The sequence below is a fragment of the Hevea brasiliensis genome, chromosome 3, assembly GCF_030052815.1.
Source record: "Hevea brasiliensis isolate MT/VB/25A 57/8 chromosome 3, ASM3005281v1, whole genome shotgun sequence".
NCBI lineage: Eukaryota > Viridiplantae > Streptophyta > Magnoliopsida > Malpighiales > Euphorbiaceae > Hevea > Hevea brasiliensis.
Window position 1 is genome coordinate 100338231 of NC_079495.1, and position 20830 is coordinate 100359060.

At 31.6% G+C, this 20830-nt stretch overlaps 1 protein-coding gene across 1 annotated transcript; it reads right to left on the minus strand.

Annotated features, from left to right (window-relative positions):
* Positions 1-11679: 11679 nt before the first annotated feature.
* On the minus strand, positions 11680-13157 carry LOC110633729 (uncharacterized). The gene is given in 3 exon segments (XM_021782455.2): positions 11680-11909; positions 11912-12086; positions 12853-13157. Coding segments are annotated over 3 exon segments (336 nt in total). The 5' UTR covers positions 12964-13157; the 3' UTR covers positions 11680-11859.
* Between the last annotated feature and the right edge of the window lie 7673 nt (positions 13158-20830).

The window sequence follows — 20830 nt, forward strand, 5'->3', positions numbered from 1 at the left end:
GGTTTTAAAACGCGTCACTAAGGGTTACGAACCACCAACTTATAAACCCAGCATCTCTCCCGTGTTTTGTCGATGTGGGATTTGCCCAGGGTGTTACATATAATGCCTCATAGGGTGTCATTCCAATACTTGAATGATAGCTATTATTATAGGCAAACACCACTAATGGTAGCTAATCATCCCATTGATCTCCAAAATCCATAATACACATGCGAAACATATCCTCTAATGTCTGAATTGTCCTTTCAGACTGTCCATCTATCTATGGGTGAAAAGCCATACTAAAATTCAGCTGTGTGCTATGCTTTCTGAAGTTTCCTTTAGAATCGAGATGTGAACTAGGGCTCTCTGTCAGATATTATGAAAGCAAGAAATCCCATGCAATCTAACTATCTCATGAATGTACAACCTTGCATATTGAGCAACAGAATAGGTGGTCTGTACACATAAAAAGCGAGCTGACTTGGTCAGACAATCCTCAATCACTCATATAGAATCATACTCTCGGGTAGTATAAGGCAACTTAGTCACGAAGTCCATGGTGATCATTTCTCACATTCACTATGGGATGGGGATCTCTTGCAACTTTCCCGATGGCCTTTGCACTCAAACTTTACTTTTTGATAAGCTAGGCACTTAGACACAATGTCTGCTATGTCTCCCTTTATACCATTCCACCAGTACCTATCCTTCACATTATTTTACATCTTTGTACATCCTGGGTGAACACTGTAAGGTATATAGTGTGCCTCTTGCATAACTTCATTTCTTAGGTTGTCCACATTTGGCACACATACCTTGGAGCTTTGCATAAAGGTACCATCTCCAGTAAACCCAAATTCACAATCTTTTCCTTACTGCACCCTTTCCACAATCCACATTAATTGTGGGTTCCTGTGATAGAAAACTTTAATTTTATCTTACAGATCTGACCATACTCTAAAATGTGCTAAAAGTGCACCCAAAGCAGTTCTATCCAACATCAAACCTTTATCCATTTGATGTGCCTACAAGGGGTTCAAGAATTTTCATCAATTTTAGAACTTTGATTCATGTTCATCATAAGCATGTAAGGTGGAAAGAACATGGGAAACTCTTTCATTATGATTGCACAAGCTTAATGAAAGCAAAAGAGTTAAGCCTATTTGGAGTTAAGAAAATGAGGCACAAACGGAGCACACTAATAAGGCATGTATTGGGCTGCCTTATAGTGGGCCTTTATTCTTTAAATTCGTGGGTCCATAATATGCTATTATTTATTCACTTTTGGAAGCCCATATTGAGGAGATTTTAGTGTTTCTGATGCCTTTTATGTTCCTATATAGGTTGGGAGTCAATTTAGCATATTTGACCACTAAATATTTTCCAAGATCTTCAAAGATTATGGCCAGCAACAATAGGAATGAATTTTAACTTGTCAACTCAGAATACAATCCTGGGAGATTATTACTATTTTGGAAGATCTTGGCTAACACTTTATTAATTAAGAACCTTTTACTATTTCTATTAGGATTTATTCCAGATCTATATTTCTTTATTTTCTAATTAGTTTCTTTATAATTTTCTTCTTTAGTTTCTTATCCTTGCCTATAATAGGCTCATATATGTAATGCTTAAACACAATTGAGAGATTTCAGACACTTCAGAGAATGAAGAGAAAAGCTTAGCATAAGTGCTACCAAATCTCAATTCTTATTAATCTAGTTTGATTGTGGTAAATTGCTTGACTTATCATAAGGTTTCTTGTGTGGCATCTACCTTTAAAGATTGGGTTCTTTATGGTGTTCTGAACTTATCAAAAAAAATTTTTCTTTTACTTATTCTTTTATCTTTCTTGTTTTATTCTTAGTTTCAATTCCTAAACATCAAAACTATAAAAAGATTTTCTTTTATCCTTTCTTTTTTACTTTGTTACAAGTTAAAACCAGAACATATGAAAAAGAGTTAAAATCTAATAGAATTCAATCCTTGTGTTTTGAGTGTTCTTGCTTGATTTTTACTTATTTCCTATTTGTTTCAGTTTAGTTTACTTGTTTTCTTTCTCTTAATTCGAATTTCCTTTTTGTTTAATTCAATTGAGTTATTTCTTCCCTCACTCAGGTACATCACCATCAGTTCATGCAACTCCTGTATCAATGGTCTCCTCTCTGTTGTTATATGTGCTAAGCTACCAGAAGACTTCATGCTTAAAGCATCTGCCACCACATTACCATGCTGTATCAAAATATACCCTAGTTCAACTCTAGAAGCATCACAATATATCATATATCCTTCTCCACTCACAGGCAAAGTTAACACCGGAGCTAGAATTAAACAGTCCTTAAGCTTCTGAAAGCTTTTCTCACACTCATCTTACTAGAAAAATAGGACATTCTTTCGAGTTAACCATATCAGAGGAGCTACTATCCTAGAGAAAATCTATACAAAATGCCTGTAATAACCTGCTAGGCCTAGAAAATATCACACCTCGGTAATTATAGTAGGCCTAAGCTAATTAGTTACTACTTCAATTTTTTTGGAATCCACTTGAATGCCTTTACTAGAGACCACATATCACAAGAATGAAATACTTTTCAACCAGAACTCACACTTCAAAAACTTAGCATACAGCTGATGCTTCCTCAAGGTTTGCAACACCATCCTTAAATGCTAAGCATTTTTTTCCTTGGTCTAGGAATATACTAAAATTCCATCTATGAAAACAATGATAAAGCGATCTAGGAATGGTCTAAATACCTTGTTCATTAGATCCATAAAGGTTGTTGATGTATTAATGAGTCCAAACGACATCATTAAGAACTCATGATGACCATACTTAGTCCTTAATACTGTTTTTAGCATATCCTCACTCCTTATTCTCAGCTAATGATAGCCCGATCGTAGGTTTATCTTAAAGAAGTATCTTGCTTCTTGTAGCTGGTCAAATAAGTCATCAATCTGAGGGAATAGATACTTATTCTTAATTGTCACCTTGTTCAGCTTATCTGTAGTCAATGCACAATCTTATTGACCCATCCTTCTTCCTTATAAACAAAACAGGAGCACCCCAAGGGGATGTGCTTGGCAGAATATAACCCTTTTCTAGAAGCTCTTGTAGCTGTTCTTTCAATTCTTTTAACTCTGCTGGTACCATCCTGTAGGGTAGTACAGAAATGGGGTTTGTACCTGGCACAGTATCTATGCATAATTTAATCTCCCTATTAAGTGGCTTCCTAGGAAGCTCATTAGGAAAAACAATCATAAATTCCATAATAATAGGTACATTTTCCACATAAGTACCTTTAATAGGTGTGTCCCTCACTAATACCACATAACCTTGACAGCCATGCCTTAACATCTTTCTGGCACTTATGGCTGATACTAGATTGTATGGAGTTACACTCCTATCATCATCAAAGCTAAAATCTTCCACTCTACGAATATGTAAATACACCTTTTTATTATTTCTTAATCCTAACTTGATTGCTAACTCAATTACTTCCAAAATTCTAACTCTACGATTGGTTTTCACCAGCACATCCCTCATATAGTATTATACTATAGTATTAACCCACTACTCATTTTATGGAATATGGACCATTCACCATGGATGATTCTTCTTATATCTCCTTTTAACATGACCATTAAACCATTATCATTCCCTACAATCCTTTGTAGGGAATTGCTCTTCATGGTTGGATTAGTATCCTTGAACCTATAATTTACCCCTGAACAATCATAGTAGTGAGAAATGGATGTTGTACTACAATCCTAGGCAAGATACTTTACGCATTCATTTTTCTTAATATAGCCACAACCATTGCTTATAGCTTTCCAGACTTCAGCCTCTAATTTATCCATATCTTTTGATCCTCCTCTTCAATTTTCATAATCTCTTTGCAATTATTATGCTCTACCTATAGGATTTCACTATAAGAACTCCTTATTGTACCACTGCTCTGCCTAGCATATAATCTCATAATTTACTATATTTGTTTATACTCAATTTTTATTTCATACCTATCATCATTATCTTATGTCCTTGTCTTCTGCGGTATTCTGGAAGGTACCTCTTGCTATTAAATCCTTCTAAAACTATCTCTAGTCTTACATTCATTACTTTGATCTTTGTACTTCTTAATAACTTGTGAGTAACATTTATACTTGTCCTATCCTCTACTATTGTTCTGTTACCTATTATCAGACTGTCACTCATGTTTCTTCATAAAGTTACCCAGTTGGTCACACTGAAAACACTTGCCTAACCTGATTACAGACTCTATGTCTCACCATTTTGAATTCTAACATCAAATCTCTGTGCTATTATCCCTCATTATTTTCTCTCATCAAGCATATTTGAATCCATTAGGTTGAGTTATATTCAACTTACTATCTACTGACTTCATTTTTTTATTTGATAAGACAGTTCAAGCTACCATTGCACACCCTGTGATTACTATTTATTTTGGTTGCATACCTCACATAACTTTCTTCATACTATTAACAATCTAAAGGGCCCTTGTTGCATTACCCCTTATTCTACCTTAGGGACAAAAAATAAACAAAGTCTATCCCAAATCCTTCTCTGAGCTTCATGTTTTAGCTTCTAATACTGCACCAACTATGACCTACTTTGAGTTTTGCATTTTTAGATTCTATACCATATGTTCTCCTCTGTATCCTGACTCTACTCTTCTTAATCTTATCCTAATTTGGGCCTTTCAGTTTTTTCTTTAGCCAACTTCTTTTATCTTACCCAAATATGAACTTTGACTATTTTATTCTTTTGCTCTATTCTCTTTCTTGACCTAACTGTCATGTCAAAAACTTATACCTTTTCATTGTCTCTACCAAGTCATCTACACCTCGATGTTACTCAAAATTCGTCCTTTGATTACTCTAGCTAGTACTTTCACTAGCATTCGGGTTATGCTGCATTTGCAATTAACTATCAAAATTTTCATTTCTACACTTCCTATATTTACTGGCATTCTATAATTTACTTTTGCTGACTTACTGCCCTTAACATTATTTTGTTTAGAGTATACTCTTTTCTTGAGTAATAAGAAGTTAAAAAGGAACTCAAAGAATTGCAGACATATATTTAATGTGTGATCTCTGTCTCTATCCTTTAGACTACATACTACTCCTACTACCTTAAGGAGGAGATCTGCAGGGATTATATTTTCACATATCCACTTAATTAGCCTAAACTTAAGATATTGGGTACCCAAACCCGCCTTTCAATTCAAAGGCTTTACATCCATTATGATCTGATCACTTATGATTTCTACAATGAAACTTGTACCCTCTCTAGGATACTTGACCTAACAACTCTCTACCTCACTCTACAGTCCCATTTGGGACACTATTCTGTAGGTCACTATTACTAGTAGTAACCTTTTATCCCTCCTAAAAGCATAAGACCATATCTTATATCACAACTAACTGCAAAGGAGGTACTGCATCTGTCACCTTGCAAGTGACAAACTCCTTTGCAAAAACAGAACTCTATTTTGGTATATCCATACCAAAATAAAAGCTAGCTACAAACATCTGCATATAACGCATTAGGGATGCACGTAGTTCTATGATGCATGTGAATCGCAAGTATACGGGTCGTATCAAGTAATAAAGTGATAAGTCAAGTATCGTTCCCACGAGAATTTGCCGTTTGAGTACCAAACTATGAATGAAGTGATTATTTAGGCTAATGATTGATTAATAAATGGTAAATATAAATGAGCAAAGTAAAATTAATAAATCTAACTAAAATGGGTAAAGGACAAGCAAATAAATTCTAAATCTAGTTACAAATGAACTAAATCAATAACGGATAATTTAAATGAAAGTCTAATTATAATAATAATGATTCCAGAGTTTGGGGTTTATGCATAAATTAATTTTGATTTATCTTGGTTATTCCAATTTTAAGGGAAAATAGAGTTTGAAGGTGATTGATTCTAAATTCCTTTGATATCTTTTTCAAGCAAATGAACGTGTGTTTTAAAATAACCAAACATACTTTTGTACGATATTTGATTAATTTAAAACCCATTAAGTTTTGTAACCAATCATTAATTCCTCTTAAAACCCTAGTTTATTTCTAAATCTATGTGATTTTAAGTTCTAATCCTTGATTATCTATCAATGATTTTCACCTTTCGGTCCTTCAATAAAATATTAACATAATACCCAATGGGTACCAACATTAGGCAAGTAAATCAAGCACACAAGGAAAGAATCAAAACTCATATTTATATAAAATATGGAAATAACCAGTCTAAATCCACAAATTAATCTAAAATATATTTTTCAACTCTGAAATCTAGAGAATCTACTCACTCATACTGGTGTTTACAAGAGAATTTGATGAAAAAGTAAAGAAAAACATGATAAGAGGACTAAAAATAGAAAAATTCAGGCAGAAGAACCCAAAACTCTAAGTCCAGGAGCTTCTAGAAATGGCAGCAGCAGCTTCTTTTCTTTAGAATTGATGGCATTCTCGTCCCTTCTATCCTTGTAATTTTTCTTTTCTTTTTTTTCTTATTGTTTCTCCTTCTTACTTCTTGTGGTAAAAACTAGAAAATGATGCTTTTATACGATCCCAAAAGTTGCCCTAAAAATAGATAAGAGCTAAGGAGTGGATAGAAAATGAGGTGAAAAAATATCCAGGTCAGCAGAGTTATTCATGTTTTGGGCAGTCTGCTTAGGATACTGCTTACCCTAAGCAACATCTTTAGCAATTTTCGGCCTCTTCATGCACTGTCTGCTTAAGGTTAAGCAGACCCTCAATAAATCTCAGCAGGTTTAGGATAAAAAGGAGTTTTTTTGCTCATGCTTGACTTCCAGTTTGACCTGAGTTGCACCTTAAGCACTGCCGCTTACCCTAAGCAAGATCTCAAGCAGGACCTTAAGTAAATCTCGACAGGTTTTGGGAAGAATGCTTGAATGTGTTGGATTTAAGCTGTGCTTAAATTGCAGCTTGCCCAGGCTTAAGGTTAAGCAATATGACATACCCTGAGCAACATCATAAGCAAAGTCTCAAGCAAATTTCGGCCAACTTGATCTTTCAAGGCTTAATTTTTTCAACTTTTCTCCATGCTTAAGGGACTCCAAATTTCTTCAAATCACTTTCTAATGCACTCATTGACCTTCAATTTATCACAAAAACCTATTAGAAACAACAAAATTATAAAAATCAAATATAAAGTAACTGAAGTTAACAAACAAGCTAAAATAAAGCTTAAAGCATAAAATATACTAAAATATAAGGGCAAAATATATGCAAAACTATCATAAAATGCCTATATGAAATGAGTGTAACATTTTGCACAATAATCCCATATTGATACTATAATCTACAACTTACCACATAAACAATGAGAGCGTTACGGTACGCCCCAACAGATCAGGTTTCTAACCTCTTATCTCTCTTTAACCCATTAATATCATAAACTTGCCCTGACTGAGCTGTTCACTGATAACTGCCAGTAGTGGTACCCTTACTTTTATCTACGGCAGCTATACTTTCATAACTCACATTTATATACTCGCGCCTTGCACTAAATAGGCACACTAATTAACCATATTTTGACAGAAATATGACATTTCTTAGAGTACATATCCCCCTGCCAGACCTCAATATATCTGCTAGCTTAAGTTCACTTCACCATGTACTCCATAAAAACTGAGACACTAAATTGAAGCACTATTACGCTACCTAAAGAATAATGTAAAATCTAAAAGTAAGGAGTTACAGAAAAAGATGAAACAAGAACCTATACTCCACATGTGACAACTCCAGGTATACACTTTCCCATGAATCTAGAGCCTAAGCTCTGATACCAACTTTATCATGACCAAAATTCTAGGCCAGATCGGTACTATAACTGGGGTTAGCATAAAGCTCCCAAAATCTGTAGTAAGCCTAACTCTCCCTAACCCAACCATAAGGCCCATAATTGTAGTCCAAATTCAAGAAATCAAATGAACAGAGTCCACCATAAAATTGGACTACCCAACGAGGAGTTTTAACTCACCTAACCTGTAAACACAAAAATAACATAATTTGGGGAGCTCAGCTCATCTTCACAATCCTCAAAATAATAAATAATCAAATGGGAGCTCAGCTCCGTCATCTAAGTAAATACTCATCTCCAACATTCCAACATACCCATATAATATGTTTACAACTTTAAAGAAATAAATTATTACAGTCCCAATCAAGATTAGAATAATACTAACACATACGAAGTTTTGGATTATAAATCAAGGAAATGAAATATAACTAAGCTGTTGGTGGTAAACCTGCGAGAAAAGAAGTAGGTTATTCACAAAAAGAGTCCACCTATCACCTAAGGATAAATGATTGAACGGGGATGAGCGTTTGACTTATAGAGTAAGATATTGATTTTAAATATAATTTTTAGAACTATCTAAGCCTAATGCATTTCTATGTATGAAATGCAACATATTCACACAGTTTCAAATAATTCAAATAATATTCGCATAAAAAATAATTTGGAGCACTCACACACCCGTGTATCATATCAATAAATATATATGGGAGCTGATCCTCTATACAGCTCTCTTAATTTAAATACCTGCCAACGAGGTCAGTTTAAGTCGGACTTTCTCTTAATAATCTAAGTGTGGGGTTCAGTGAGATCAACTTAAAGCCGTACTCACCTCGACTTATCCACATATAAGGATCGAGTCTTAGTAAGTCAAGCTTCAACCGTGACTATTCGTCCTACCCATATCCATAATCACACCACACATATGTCGACACACGCACACAGCTCTAAATTACCCTAAGGCGATATCCATAATAATTTCACTAAATAAAAATGCAGTACAAGACGTGCCTAATATTTAACTACATATATATATTTATAAGTAAATATATGGGCATGCATTGAATATATAATAATATTAAAATTATAAATAAAATTAATATCTATTTACAGATTATTCAAATGTCACTGGAGCGGCTGAGAAGATGAGAAATGTTAACTCGAATCACCTAAACAATCATATTCAAAAAATTTATCAATATTAACTCAAAACAAAGAATTAAAGAGCCTAAGACACCTAGGTTAATACTGGAAATCCAGCAGAGTTTTTCCTGTAACTAGAACCTACCACACCTGCAAAATAACTCAATTAACACTTTTCAATCCAAAATGTCTCAGGCCCACAACACAACAACTACACAATGCCCCTCCTGAGCTGGCCAAACCAATTAATTCTCATATAAAATAATTATTTAAAAATTTAGGACGTTACAAATTTAAAAATTATATATCTTAAAATTAATTAAAAAAATTATCTTTATTTATTTATTTATTTTTATATTGAAAATTTTCAGTGATATGCATATGCCTAGCATTTTGATTTATGAATCTTCGAGGATTATATTATCAATAAGAATTTGATTCTATTGGGAATCACTCTAAATTTATTTATAACTTATGAATATACCAAGTTAACATGTGGAAGTGTACCCTTAAGATTTCAGTTTGCTGTTCAGATTCTCTGTAATTAGGAAGCAGTTAGAGACAGGGACGTAGCCGGGCCAAGGGGCACTGGACCCTTCGGATTTTAAAAATTTTTAAGGGTGTAATAATAATTTTTTTTTAAAAAAAATTATTGTTACCCACTAAACTTGGATGGGTACTGGATCCCTGAAATTTTAAAATTTTTTAGGAGTGTCATAATTTTGAAAAAATTAGTATGTTTTTACAATTATTTACCAAATTTTGATAGAGCAATGACCTGATATTTTAAAAATTTTTAGTAGTTTATTAGTAATTTAAAAAAAAATCTTTAAATCTTTTGTTGTTTTATTGAAAAAATGCTACAAATATTTTTGCTAAAAAAAAAAATCTCCAAACATCATTGCCTTTTAATATATTTTTCTGTATTAATTATTATATTTTATCATTTTACTTTTTCAATAAATTTACAAACACTAAGAGTGGCCGCGGTCTGGTTTTGAACTGGAGCTGAATTGGAATCGGTTCGATTAAAATCAGACCAAAATCGGTTAAAATTGAAACCGATTTCGAACCAGATCAAAACCGACCTTCTGCAGTTTGATTCAGGTTCATATTTTTTAGGAACTGTGAACTGACGGTTCCGAACCGGATTGAACCGACGATTTCGAACCGGATTAAATCGACAATTTAAATATAAAAAAATTCAATAAATATGTTACCTCACTCATAATTCATTTATATATATCATTAATTTTCTACACAATTATTCTCTGCATTCTCTTCAATTCTTAATATTTTTTCAATTTTTCTCAAATTCTCTAAATAATTATTTTCTACATTCATTTTAATTTCCAGTACTCTCTCAATTTTCCTACTTTATTATTTTATATACTTACTAAAATTTTTAATACTAGCTCAATTACTTTGTTATTAATTTAAATTCTCAATAAAATTTCCAATACCCTCTACTTTAATTTTTTTTCTCTTTTATACTTTTTTAATTATCAATTATTATATAATTTTTAAAAAAATGCAAGTAATAGAACTATAAATTTTTATTCTTCTAAATCCTAAAAGGATACATGAGTAAAATTAAATTCATACACTTTTCACTAATTTCTTTAAAAAAAATTAATTTCATCTCTAGTTTTTCAATCAGGTTCAATTCTTTACTTATTAAATTTTTCTTGAAGATAAATTATTTTCTTTCTTTTTTTTTTCTTATTTTATTTTAATTATAAGATTTCTAAGAAAAATTAAAATATTTTTACAAATATAACTTAAATTTTGAATCAATAAAATTTTTCTCTAATTTTTTTTTGTCTAAGCTACTATTGAACCATCCGTAAACCGCTTTCAAACTGTCTTCCAAACTGTCTTGAACCGTTTTTTTTCGAACCACCCTTCAAATCATTTTAAACCAGAGCTCAAACCGAAATCGGCGGTTCAGGAACCATCTTTCAAACCGAAACCGACGGTTCACTTTAGCAGTTTGATTCAGGTTTATGATTTCATTAAACCTAAACCTGCGGTTCAAGAACCGTAATCGGCGATTCCTTAACCGTGGCGACCCCTAACAAACACTAACTTCTGTACTTTAAAATTTAAATTATTAGACAATATCATTAAATTTTTTAACAAGTCAAATTTATTTAAATAAATTTTACTATCAACTTTTATTTATTTTATATATATTAATTTTATAAATTATATATTTTAATTAGACTCTCTATTTAATAAAAAAATTGGACCCCAAATTTGAATTCCTGCAGTTGGAGAACAGTCTACTGGGGTTCTTTTTTTTTTTTTTTTAAAGTGTTGGTCTGCTGACGGATTGCATAAGTTGATCAAAGCCACCTCAAGGTCATTTCAAATGCAATGTTGACACAGCATGTCGGATGGGGGAGAGCTTTTTGTGGTTTTGAGGCTGTCATACGAGATGAGCGCGGCTCTTTTGTTGTGGCAGTTTCAGGCATGTTGCACGGGATTCAGTCTGCTTGGATGGCAGAGGCAGCCTCACTGAGCGAGACGCTGGACTGGTTGCTTCCATCCAATATGGCTGCAAATTGAAATTGATTCACAAGAAACTTTTCATGGCTGTGAGCGGTGAAACAGAAGACATGTCTGAAGGGGGTACTCGAATCAATGATTGTAGATGGCAGCTCAGGCAGATATTAGATTTCTCAACATGATCATATGAAGTGATCAAAAAGGGTATTTGCATTTTATATTTGATTTGTACGTTAAATACAAATCCAACTCCAATCAGATACATCATTGACAAATGCAGACATAATAAAAGCATTATTAATCGTGCTTAAATTTAAAAGGATACACGGAGAAATTGTTTATTCAACTATTAGCAAATAAAAATCCATTATAATTTGGAAGAGGAGTTACGCCCACCAGTGGTGTCAAAAACTTTAAGAAACGGGTCCTGGGGATAGATAATTTGCTCTCAAGAATAGTGCCTAAACTAGCAATCAGATTTCTCTTCACCTCTCTGTTAATCCCACCCATAGACACTATCTCAGCATATGCAGCTGGTTCTTTGTTCCCATTAAAAGATATTGCCAGCGATCCCTTCAGTATCACCATCACAAACTGCACAACCACATAATGATCAACAAATTAAGCGGCTTAATCATGTTTCAGTTTTCACACTATGGCTGATCATGGCCAAAATATCTGGACCTGAGACCAGCCGACATGATCATCTCCCAACTACAAATGGGACCTTCACAAATGGAAATGAGCCATCAAATCTTTTTGTAAACTCGGTTCATAAAAAACTTATAAACTTAAAGATATAAATATGTGAAATTAATATATTTAATAAGTGAATCTCATTATATCTCTGTAATAGAATCTTACAAGAAAAATGATTTGAGGTCGTGGGACCTCTTTTTTTTAATGTTTCTACAATTCCATGAAAATGATTTATGAAATTCGGGTTGTGGGACCTCTAGACCACCTAATCAAATTCCTTCACTGTTATTGGTGGCTAGCTAGATGTCATTTAAGATAAAGTCATTTATATCAATTAAAAGTTCCTGCCATAGCCAACTATTATCGTCAAGAAACAGGCCTTTTTGTCCCTGCAACTAGTTTATTCATTTATCATCATTTTTCATTACCTAATTCCAGAATTGTATGATCCATTGGAAAATCAAACTCGTTAGAAAACCCTTCACTTCTAGAAATAATATTTATATACAGTTCAACTAAACGTTATTCCTCTTGCACTTCAGTGCCATGAAAGAACAATCCAAATACTATCGAATTCTACTCAGATAATATTATACCAAGATCGTTTGTTTTTTTCTTTAACAATCAATAAAAAAGCTAAGAAAGAGAGTAGAGGATTTACATGTTCAGGTTTTCCGATGATGGTAGCTACAGCTTTGGTGGCCTCGGAGAAGATGGGATCGGCATCAACACCGGCGAGGTTGACGTTGGTAGAGATGTAAAGGCAAGGCATCTTAGCTTATTAATTTGCTTCTGGACGTAGCTTCTTCTTCTTCTTCTTATTCGCCTAGCTGCTTTGTTATAGAGAGGGAAAGAATAGAAATTAAAGTTTAGCTGCCGGCAATCGAGGGCAAGGCAAGGTTATGGTGTTGTAGTTGAGTAGAATGATTGGTGTGGTTTATATAATATAATGGAGTAATTGTGGCATTGGGAAAAAAAAAAATTGTTTTCCTTGGGTTTAGTCTAGTATGGCTGCCGGTTCGATTCTAATCGATTTTAGTGATTTCAATTCATTGATTTAAGAGAATCGGACCTAATTTAGTCTACTTTCACCAACTGGGACCAACTCTTGAAGCTGGATTGGCAATTGGCGGTTGGCAACAATTGTAAGAGGAAAAGCTTATACAGACAAATATATAAAAAGGCTGTAGGCCTATGTCTTGATTTTTTTTTAATTGCAAAAAAATAGGGCTCTTTAGATATGATGGTGGCAACACCTTTCGACTTGAGGTCGGGATTACCAATTAACATTCTCGATTTAATCCAATTTTATAGGAAATGACCTACCATCGAGACTGAGATAGCATCTAATGAGATACACCATTAAAAAATTCACTGCCGACTTGCATCACACCCATGAGTAAAGACAATATTTAATTATCATATTAGTATGATAAGTTAAACCAACTTGGGATAATATATAGAGGTTTTATTTATTTAATGATAAAATAATTTATGTATGAAAATTATTTTTTATATAAATTGTTTTTAAAAAAAATGTTTTTCACGAAAATATTTTTAATTGTTTAGTTGTGATATTAGATTAATAGTATGTATTTATCTAATATATGTATAAATATTTTTATATTTTAATAAAATTATCAAAATCTAAAAAATAATTTTCTCTTTAAAAAAATTTATTTTCTTTAAAAATAACTTAATTTTTTCTTTTTCTAGGAAAACATTTTCTATTTATTATTTTCATAAGTATCATAAATATTTAAAATATTTTTTGCAAAATAAAAGTCTAAGTGTTTCATAATAATTTTTTTAAGATCCTAATTGTTTCAATTAGATAGTAGAATTTATTTCATTTGCAAATGAATTTTATGATAGAATTCGTTTATAAGTGAATTTCTTTATTTAATATAGTTTATATTAAATATGAAATTCATTTCAAATAAAATAAATTTTATATTTAAAATAAATAAAATAAAATAAAATAAAATGATATATAATAATAGAATAATTTTATTATTTAAATGTATATAATTTTAAGTTTAAATTTTATTTATAAATTCTATCAATTTTGATAAAATTTAATTTAATTATAATAAATTTCATAAAATTAATTATGAATAATTCTAAATGAACTTCTATTAAAAAATTATTAAAATTTTAAATTTATAAATAAATTTTATAAAATTTTATAAAATTTATTTATACTACGTCATCCTAACGGTAGAGAGGCACCAGGCTTTGCCCTTTTGGTGTGCAAAGTTCTGGATTGGACCTTGATGATGACGACGATGGAGTTATTGAATCAGACTATGATATATATTCCAATTCTAAATACTAATATAATTCCCATTCCTCGTTTTTAATTGCAATTATTTATATTATTTATAATAAATATATATAAAAAAATAAATTACTTATGTATTATTATTTAATTTGCACTTCTACTTTCAAAATAATACATTAATATTTTTTTTAATATTTTTTGCATATAATTAAAATTGAATAAATATAATATTTTAAAAATATGAAAATAGAAATCTCCGTGAGGTCTTGGATTCCTGGGGACAAAAAAAAAATAAAATGAAAAAAAAAAAATAGTCCATTAAGGTCGCATGGCGAGGATAAAAAAAGCTCCCGCGGCTGCGGCTGCGGCTGCGGCTTGCTCCCTGGGTCGGCCACTTCATATTAGCTTCTCCTTAAAAAAACTAAAGGCATAATATGATCTAGTAGATCCTCGATTATCTTGCTATTGATGCTCAACACAAAATTTTGGCGGGTTTGCATTACACAAATTTTAATATAATTAAATAATTTTTATTAAAAAAAAAAAGAGAGAGATTTGAAACTCAGTCCTCATTACTATTCGGAACTGCAAACACAACGCCCCTCAACCGAGTCGCAGAGTGCCAAAGTCGCCAACCCTTTTATCTTCTTCTTCTTTATTTCCTCATTGCCATCGCCATGGTGTTTTGTTTCAGTGTAGCTTTGGGTGTGTGTTTGTACAACACAAAAGTCAAAATGAGATCTTGAGTTTGCACTGTAAATATGAGTTTTTAACAAAAGTGAAAGTGAGATCTTTGTATTATATTGCTAATTTGTGGATGAAATTTTAATTTTAATTTTTTTTTCTCTAGAAATTATAGATCAGTGAAGGAAATGGATGGATTGAATTAAATTGATTTTAAAAGTGTGCGCGTAGCTCTTATATAAAATGAGAGATCTTGATAAAATTGATATGGTTTTATCAAGATATCGGTGCACTTTCTAAGTGTTAACTGTGTGCGTTCTACCTATTGACAAAAAAAAAAAGAAACTTGGAATGAAAACAAAAAGTGAGCTGAGAGTCCTAACGTGATCCTAGTTGAGGTTCGCAAGTGAGTGGAGTGTGCTCAAGCGCTGGTTCTTTGAGATCTCATATCGGATATAGCACTTATATAAAATAAGAATTGATAAAATTACCATAATTTTATCAAGATGTCAAATTTTGTCTCGAAACATTAGGCATGTGCATTCTATCTATTAAAAAAAATAAACTGATTTTATTTCAGTTGAATTCAATTTTATTAATTCCTTTAATCGATTCTCTCTACTATAAAATAAATAATTGAATGTGTTTTATCTATAACAACATATCAAACTATAACATATTAATAGTGCACCAACAAGGGATTGAATTTTTAATCGTCCAAAATACTCTCAATTTAATTATTAAATTTTTAACTACTTAATTATTTATAATTATTTTTATTTTTGTTATTTTAATTAAATTTAAATTCTATATGCTTGAATTCCATTATACAGTAGAAAGTAAAATTCTAATTCTATTTGAATTGAAATTAAATTAATGTATTTATAAAATGATATTAGAATAAATATATATATTTTTATTTCAATTTGAATTTTAAGTATAATACTATTTCTATTTGGTTTACTAATTTTGTGTTTAACTGTTTATTATTGATATTATACTGTAAAATAATTATTAAATCACAACCAAATTATTTGTTTAAATATTTTTAATTATTTATATCATATTATAAATTAAATTTTAATTATAAATATTTACCATAAACATAAACTTTTTTACTTGAATTGCATTATATGGTGGAAAGCAAATTCCAAATCTATTTGAATTGAAATTAAACAATTGTGTTTATAAGTATGATATTTAATTAAATATATTATATTTTAACTTGAATTTATTATTATTTATAGTTTTTACTTTAACAGTTTAACCCATAAAAAGATAATATGCATGGAAATAAGTACAGTAAATAATACAGTAAATTTAAATATATTTAAATTCGGATTAAATTAATGTGTTTAAGAAAAAGTTAATTATCAGGAAGGAGAAAAAAAAAATTGACTTAAAGTTTAAATAATTATAAATATAAATTATTTGATATACATTAAGTACTTCAAAGAATAATTATTATTTAAGTGTATGCTTTGATAAGTTACATCATGATTTATAGCTACGTACATTTTAAATTTTCTTGATAATCTTGTAGCACTTTCTGATTCTGATTAGACATTGGATCTACTTTATTTGATTTTCTTTGCTTTTTTTCTTGGACCTACTCTTATCTTTTCATCATTAGCAACGAAGCAAAATAATATTAATTTCATGGTTTATAGGTTTATTTCTGAACCATATCTCATGCTCTCACACATCAATCAACTAATATTGTTCTTTTTTATTTTTACAGTGAAGTTTATTTTTTAATTAATTTTTGTGTATCAAAATTAAATCTCTTTTGAGGGATTTTAAAAATAAAATAATACACTTTCCCGTATTATCTTAATGCATTTAAGATAAATAATTCTAATGCGTTAATTGATAAAAATGAAAGCTCTTGTTCTTGTCACTAATCTTATCAGGTGTCCACTAATGCTATTGTTATATTTTGTGTGAGACGTCTATCTTATAGATGTTGTTAGGAATGGTAATAGGTCGAGTTTCTGGTACTTGACTTGATCGAATTCTAATTCGACGGATTTAGATAATATATAATTAAATTTATGAAGAGTTTGAATTTGAAGAATAATATCAATGATGAATTCTGTTATGGATTTTGCATTTAGATATTCATTACCCAAATTTATTTATATAAATATTTAATTAAATATAAAATATTCTTTTAATAGTATTTATAAATTTTTATATTTGTTATTTTAAATAAAATATAATTTAAATATTTATAAAATTATTAAGTTTTTAAAATACAAATTATTGATTTTTATGTAGATTATTAATTAAAATATATAAAATTAAATGAGTTAGGGTATTCTTAGCAATCAAAATATATATGATGGGGCATGTTTACATTTTAGTTCCTTTCATCGATTCAATTCGGTTCTCCTCCATGATCTAAATAATAAATATTTATTGTAAAAATTATGCAGGTAATAATAAGGAGAATATGTTAACAAATTTAATCAACGTAAAATTAAAAATAATTTTTATACTCATAAGATTTTAATATCATTCTATTAGTATATGATTATTTGTATTATTATGATAAAAAAATAATAATTTAATTTAAATAATCATGAGTATATAATAAAATAATTATAAATATAAATTATTTGATACACATTGCGTGCTTCACAGAATTATTATTATTATTATTATTATTATTATTATTATTATTTAAGTGTATTCTTTAGTAACTTGTGTCATGATTTATTATAGAAAACCAATAATCAAAGCCTGAGTGTTCTCTCTGTGTTGAGTAGAACTAAAAGTCTTCTCTTGGAGTTGTTTCAACAGTTTTTGATTTCTCTGCTATCCGTTTGTCCGCTGTTGGAATCTTTAAGTCGTGCGTTTCAAGTAGTTTTCTTGAGTTTACTTTATGGAGCTTTTAAACTAATCCATTAATGACCTATGTGATAAAACGAGTCAATTGACATGGGAGGAAGTTACTTTGGAATTAAAGGCCGATGATCAGACTGCCCAATGCTTTTCAGATCTTATTATGGTTGGTAAAGTTATTTCTGCAAAAATGCTAACTATTGTGCACTTGAGAAATGTGCTAATGCAGGTATGGAATCTAGCCTTTAGTTTCGACATTCAACCTCTGTCTGATATGAAGAACTGTTTTCTTATTACTTTTAATCATGAGAGGGATAAAAGAAAGGTTATAGATGGTGTTCCCTGGTCTGTTAATGATTCTCTTATGGCGTTGAAACCATGGCCTCCCCACTTAAAAGCAGAGGAACTTGAATTTTTAACTACTCCATTTGGGATTCAGGTGCATGGGTTACTATTACATCGAATGACTAAAAGCAACGCTCAATTAATTGGGAATCTGTTTGCTGGTTTGATTGAAGTTGATTTTGCATCTACTCCAGATGCTTCTGTTGGTAGTTGTATGAGATTGAGGGTTGAAGTGAACATCAACAAGCCTCTTTTGGAAAGATTTACTAGTAAGAAAGAGAATGGTCAATTAGAAAGGATTCGGTTCAAATTTGAGAGGTTGCTAGAATTCTGCTATATGGGTGGACTTGTGGGTCATCAGATCAATGTTTGTCCAAATATTTCTCAAGTCACTGGAGAGGCAAATCGGTGTAAGAGGCAGGAGTTCGAGCCTTGCTTTTTTATATCAGCCCAGTTTTGCTTTCTTGTCGGAGACTGAAAAGAAATCCTCTTTTTTAGAAAAGTGGAAGCTTCGGTTGGGTTTTCAACATTCTTGCTATGTGGAGCCAGTGGGTAGATCATGGGGTTTGGCTTTATGGTGGAGGGATGAATGCCATATTCAAGTCTTGCAAACTTCCAAGCAATGGATAAATGTTCTGGTTATACAAACTTTCATAAAGCATATCTCTTTTGTTTATGGGCATCCACATATCCCGGGACGTATTCCTTTCCTTCAATCTTTGAAGCTCTTGAATGTGTATAATGGAGTGCCGTGGCCTATAATTGGTGACACTAATTTTTGTAGTAATATGGGAGATAAATGGGGAGCTCACAACATAAATGCTAGGATTGCAAATGCATACAATGATTTTCTCTTTCATGTTGCTTTAGAGGATTACCTTTATGCGGTCCTCGCTTTTCCTGGTCTAATAAACAGGATGGGAATGCTAGAATTATGGAAAGGCTAGATAAAGCTATTGTCAAATACTCAGTTCAATCAGAGTTTGTTGGTTTATGAGAAGATGATTGCTTCTGATATTGGCCTATTATTTTATTTCTTCATCCAATGTGTAAGAAGGCTGGGAAGTTGTTCAAGTTTGACATCAGGTGGGCTTATTTTCCTGAGTGTAATGAGTTGATTCAGGAATTTTGGATGTCTGCTTTAGATCTGGTAGCTAGAAAATTGGAAGGTTGTGCTCCATTGCTCCAAAAGTGGAGTCGAGTTAGTTTGGGTAATACTCACCAGCGTATAAAGGATCCCTCCAAGAAACTAGATGCACTCCATTCCTCCACATCCCTAGCCATGTTACATGATGAAATTGAATCTACAAAATCTCAGCTCCATCAATTATGGCAACTGGAGGAGACGTTTTGGTTTCAGAAATAAAGAATCAACTGGACCACTCATAGGGATAGAAATACTCACTTTTTTCTTGCATCTACAAACCAGAGGAGGCAGAGGAATCGAATTGTTAAAAATCAGAGAGAATTGTATTCAAGATGATAGGTTGATAAAGCATAAAGCTTTTTAGTTCTTTGAGACATTATATGCAGAGAGGGAGAGCATGATTGAGGATGATATTTTGCAAGCTATTTCGAGAGTTATTACAGAATCAATGAATGAAGTTTTGCGTGGTCCTATATCAGAAGATGAGGTTAAGGCTATAAAGTTTGGGTTGGGAGCATATAAAGCCCCTGAACCATATGGGTATTAGGGTTTTTTGTATTAGAAGTATTGGGAGTTGGTTAAATCTGATTTACTTACAATGGTAAGGGACTTTTTCCCTTTTGGAGTTATGCCTACCCATATCAATTCTTCAAGTATTGCTCTTATTCCAAAGGATAAGAGTCCTCAGTCTTTTTCGGATTACGGGCTTATCAGTTTATGTAATTACGTCTGCAAGGTTATTTCTAAAATATTAGCTAACAATCTGAAACCTTGGTTGCAAGAGATTATCTCTCCTAATCAAGTGGCTTTTGTTCCAGGGAGAAATATTCAAGACAATATTTGTATGGCTCATGAACAGTTCCATGGATTAAGGAATATAAAGAAGGGCAGTACATGAGCAATGGCGACAAAGTTAGATATCCATAAAGTTTATAATTCTGTTAATTGTCATTTTCTTATTGCTGTCATGAGACGAATGGGTTTTTCTGATATTTGGGTAAATTGGGCGTGTCAGTGCATTTCCACAGTGGAGTATACGATTGTTATTAATGGTGAAAGGTCTAAATTTTTTCATCCATCTAGAGGGATTCTCTAAGGAGACTCGATTTCTCCTTATCTTTTCCTACTCATCTCTGATGTTATTTCTCATTTAATTGAACAGGCTCTAAAGCTGTAGTAGACTTCAAGCATATAAGATCAATCGTCACTGTCCATCTATGACCCATTTACTGTTTGCAGACGATACTTTACTATTTAGGGTGGCATCTATTGAAGAAGCAGGTCAGATTCGAATCTTCTTGAAAAATTCAGTGCTGCTTCAGGTCAATGTAT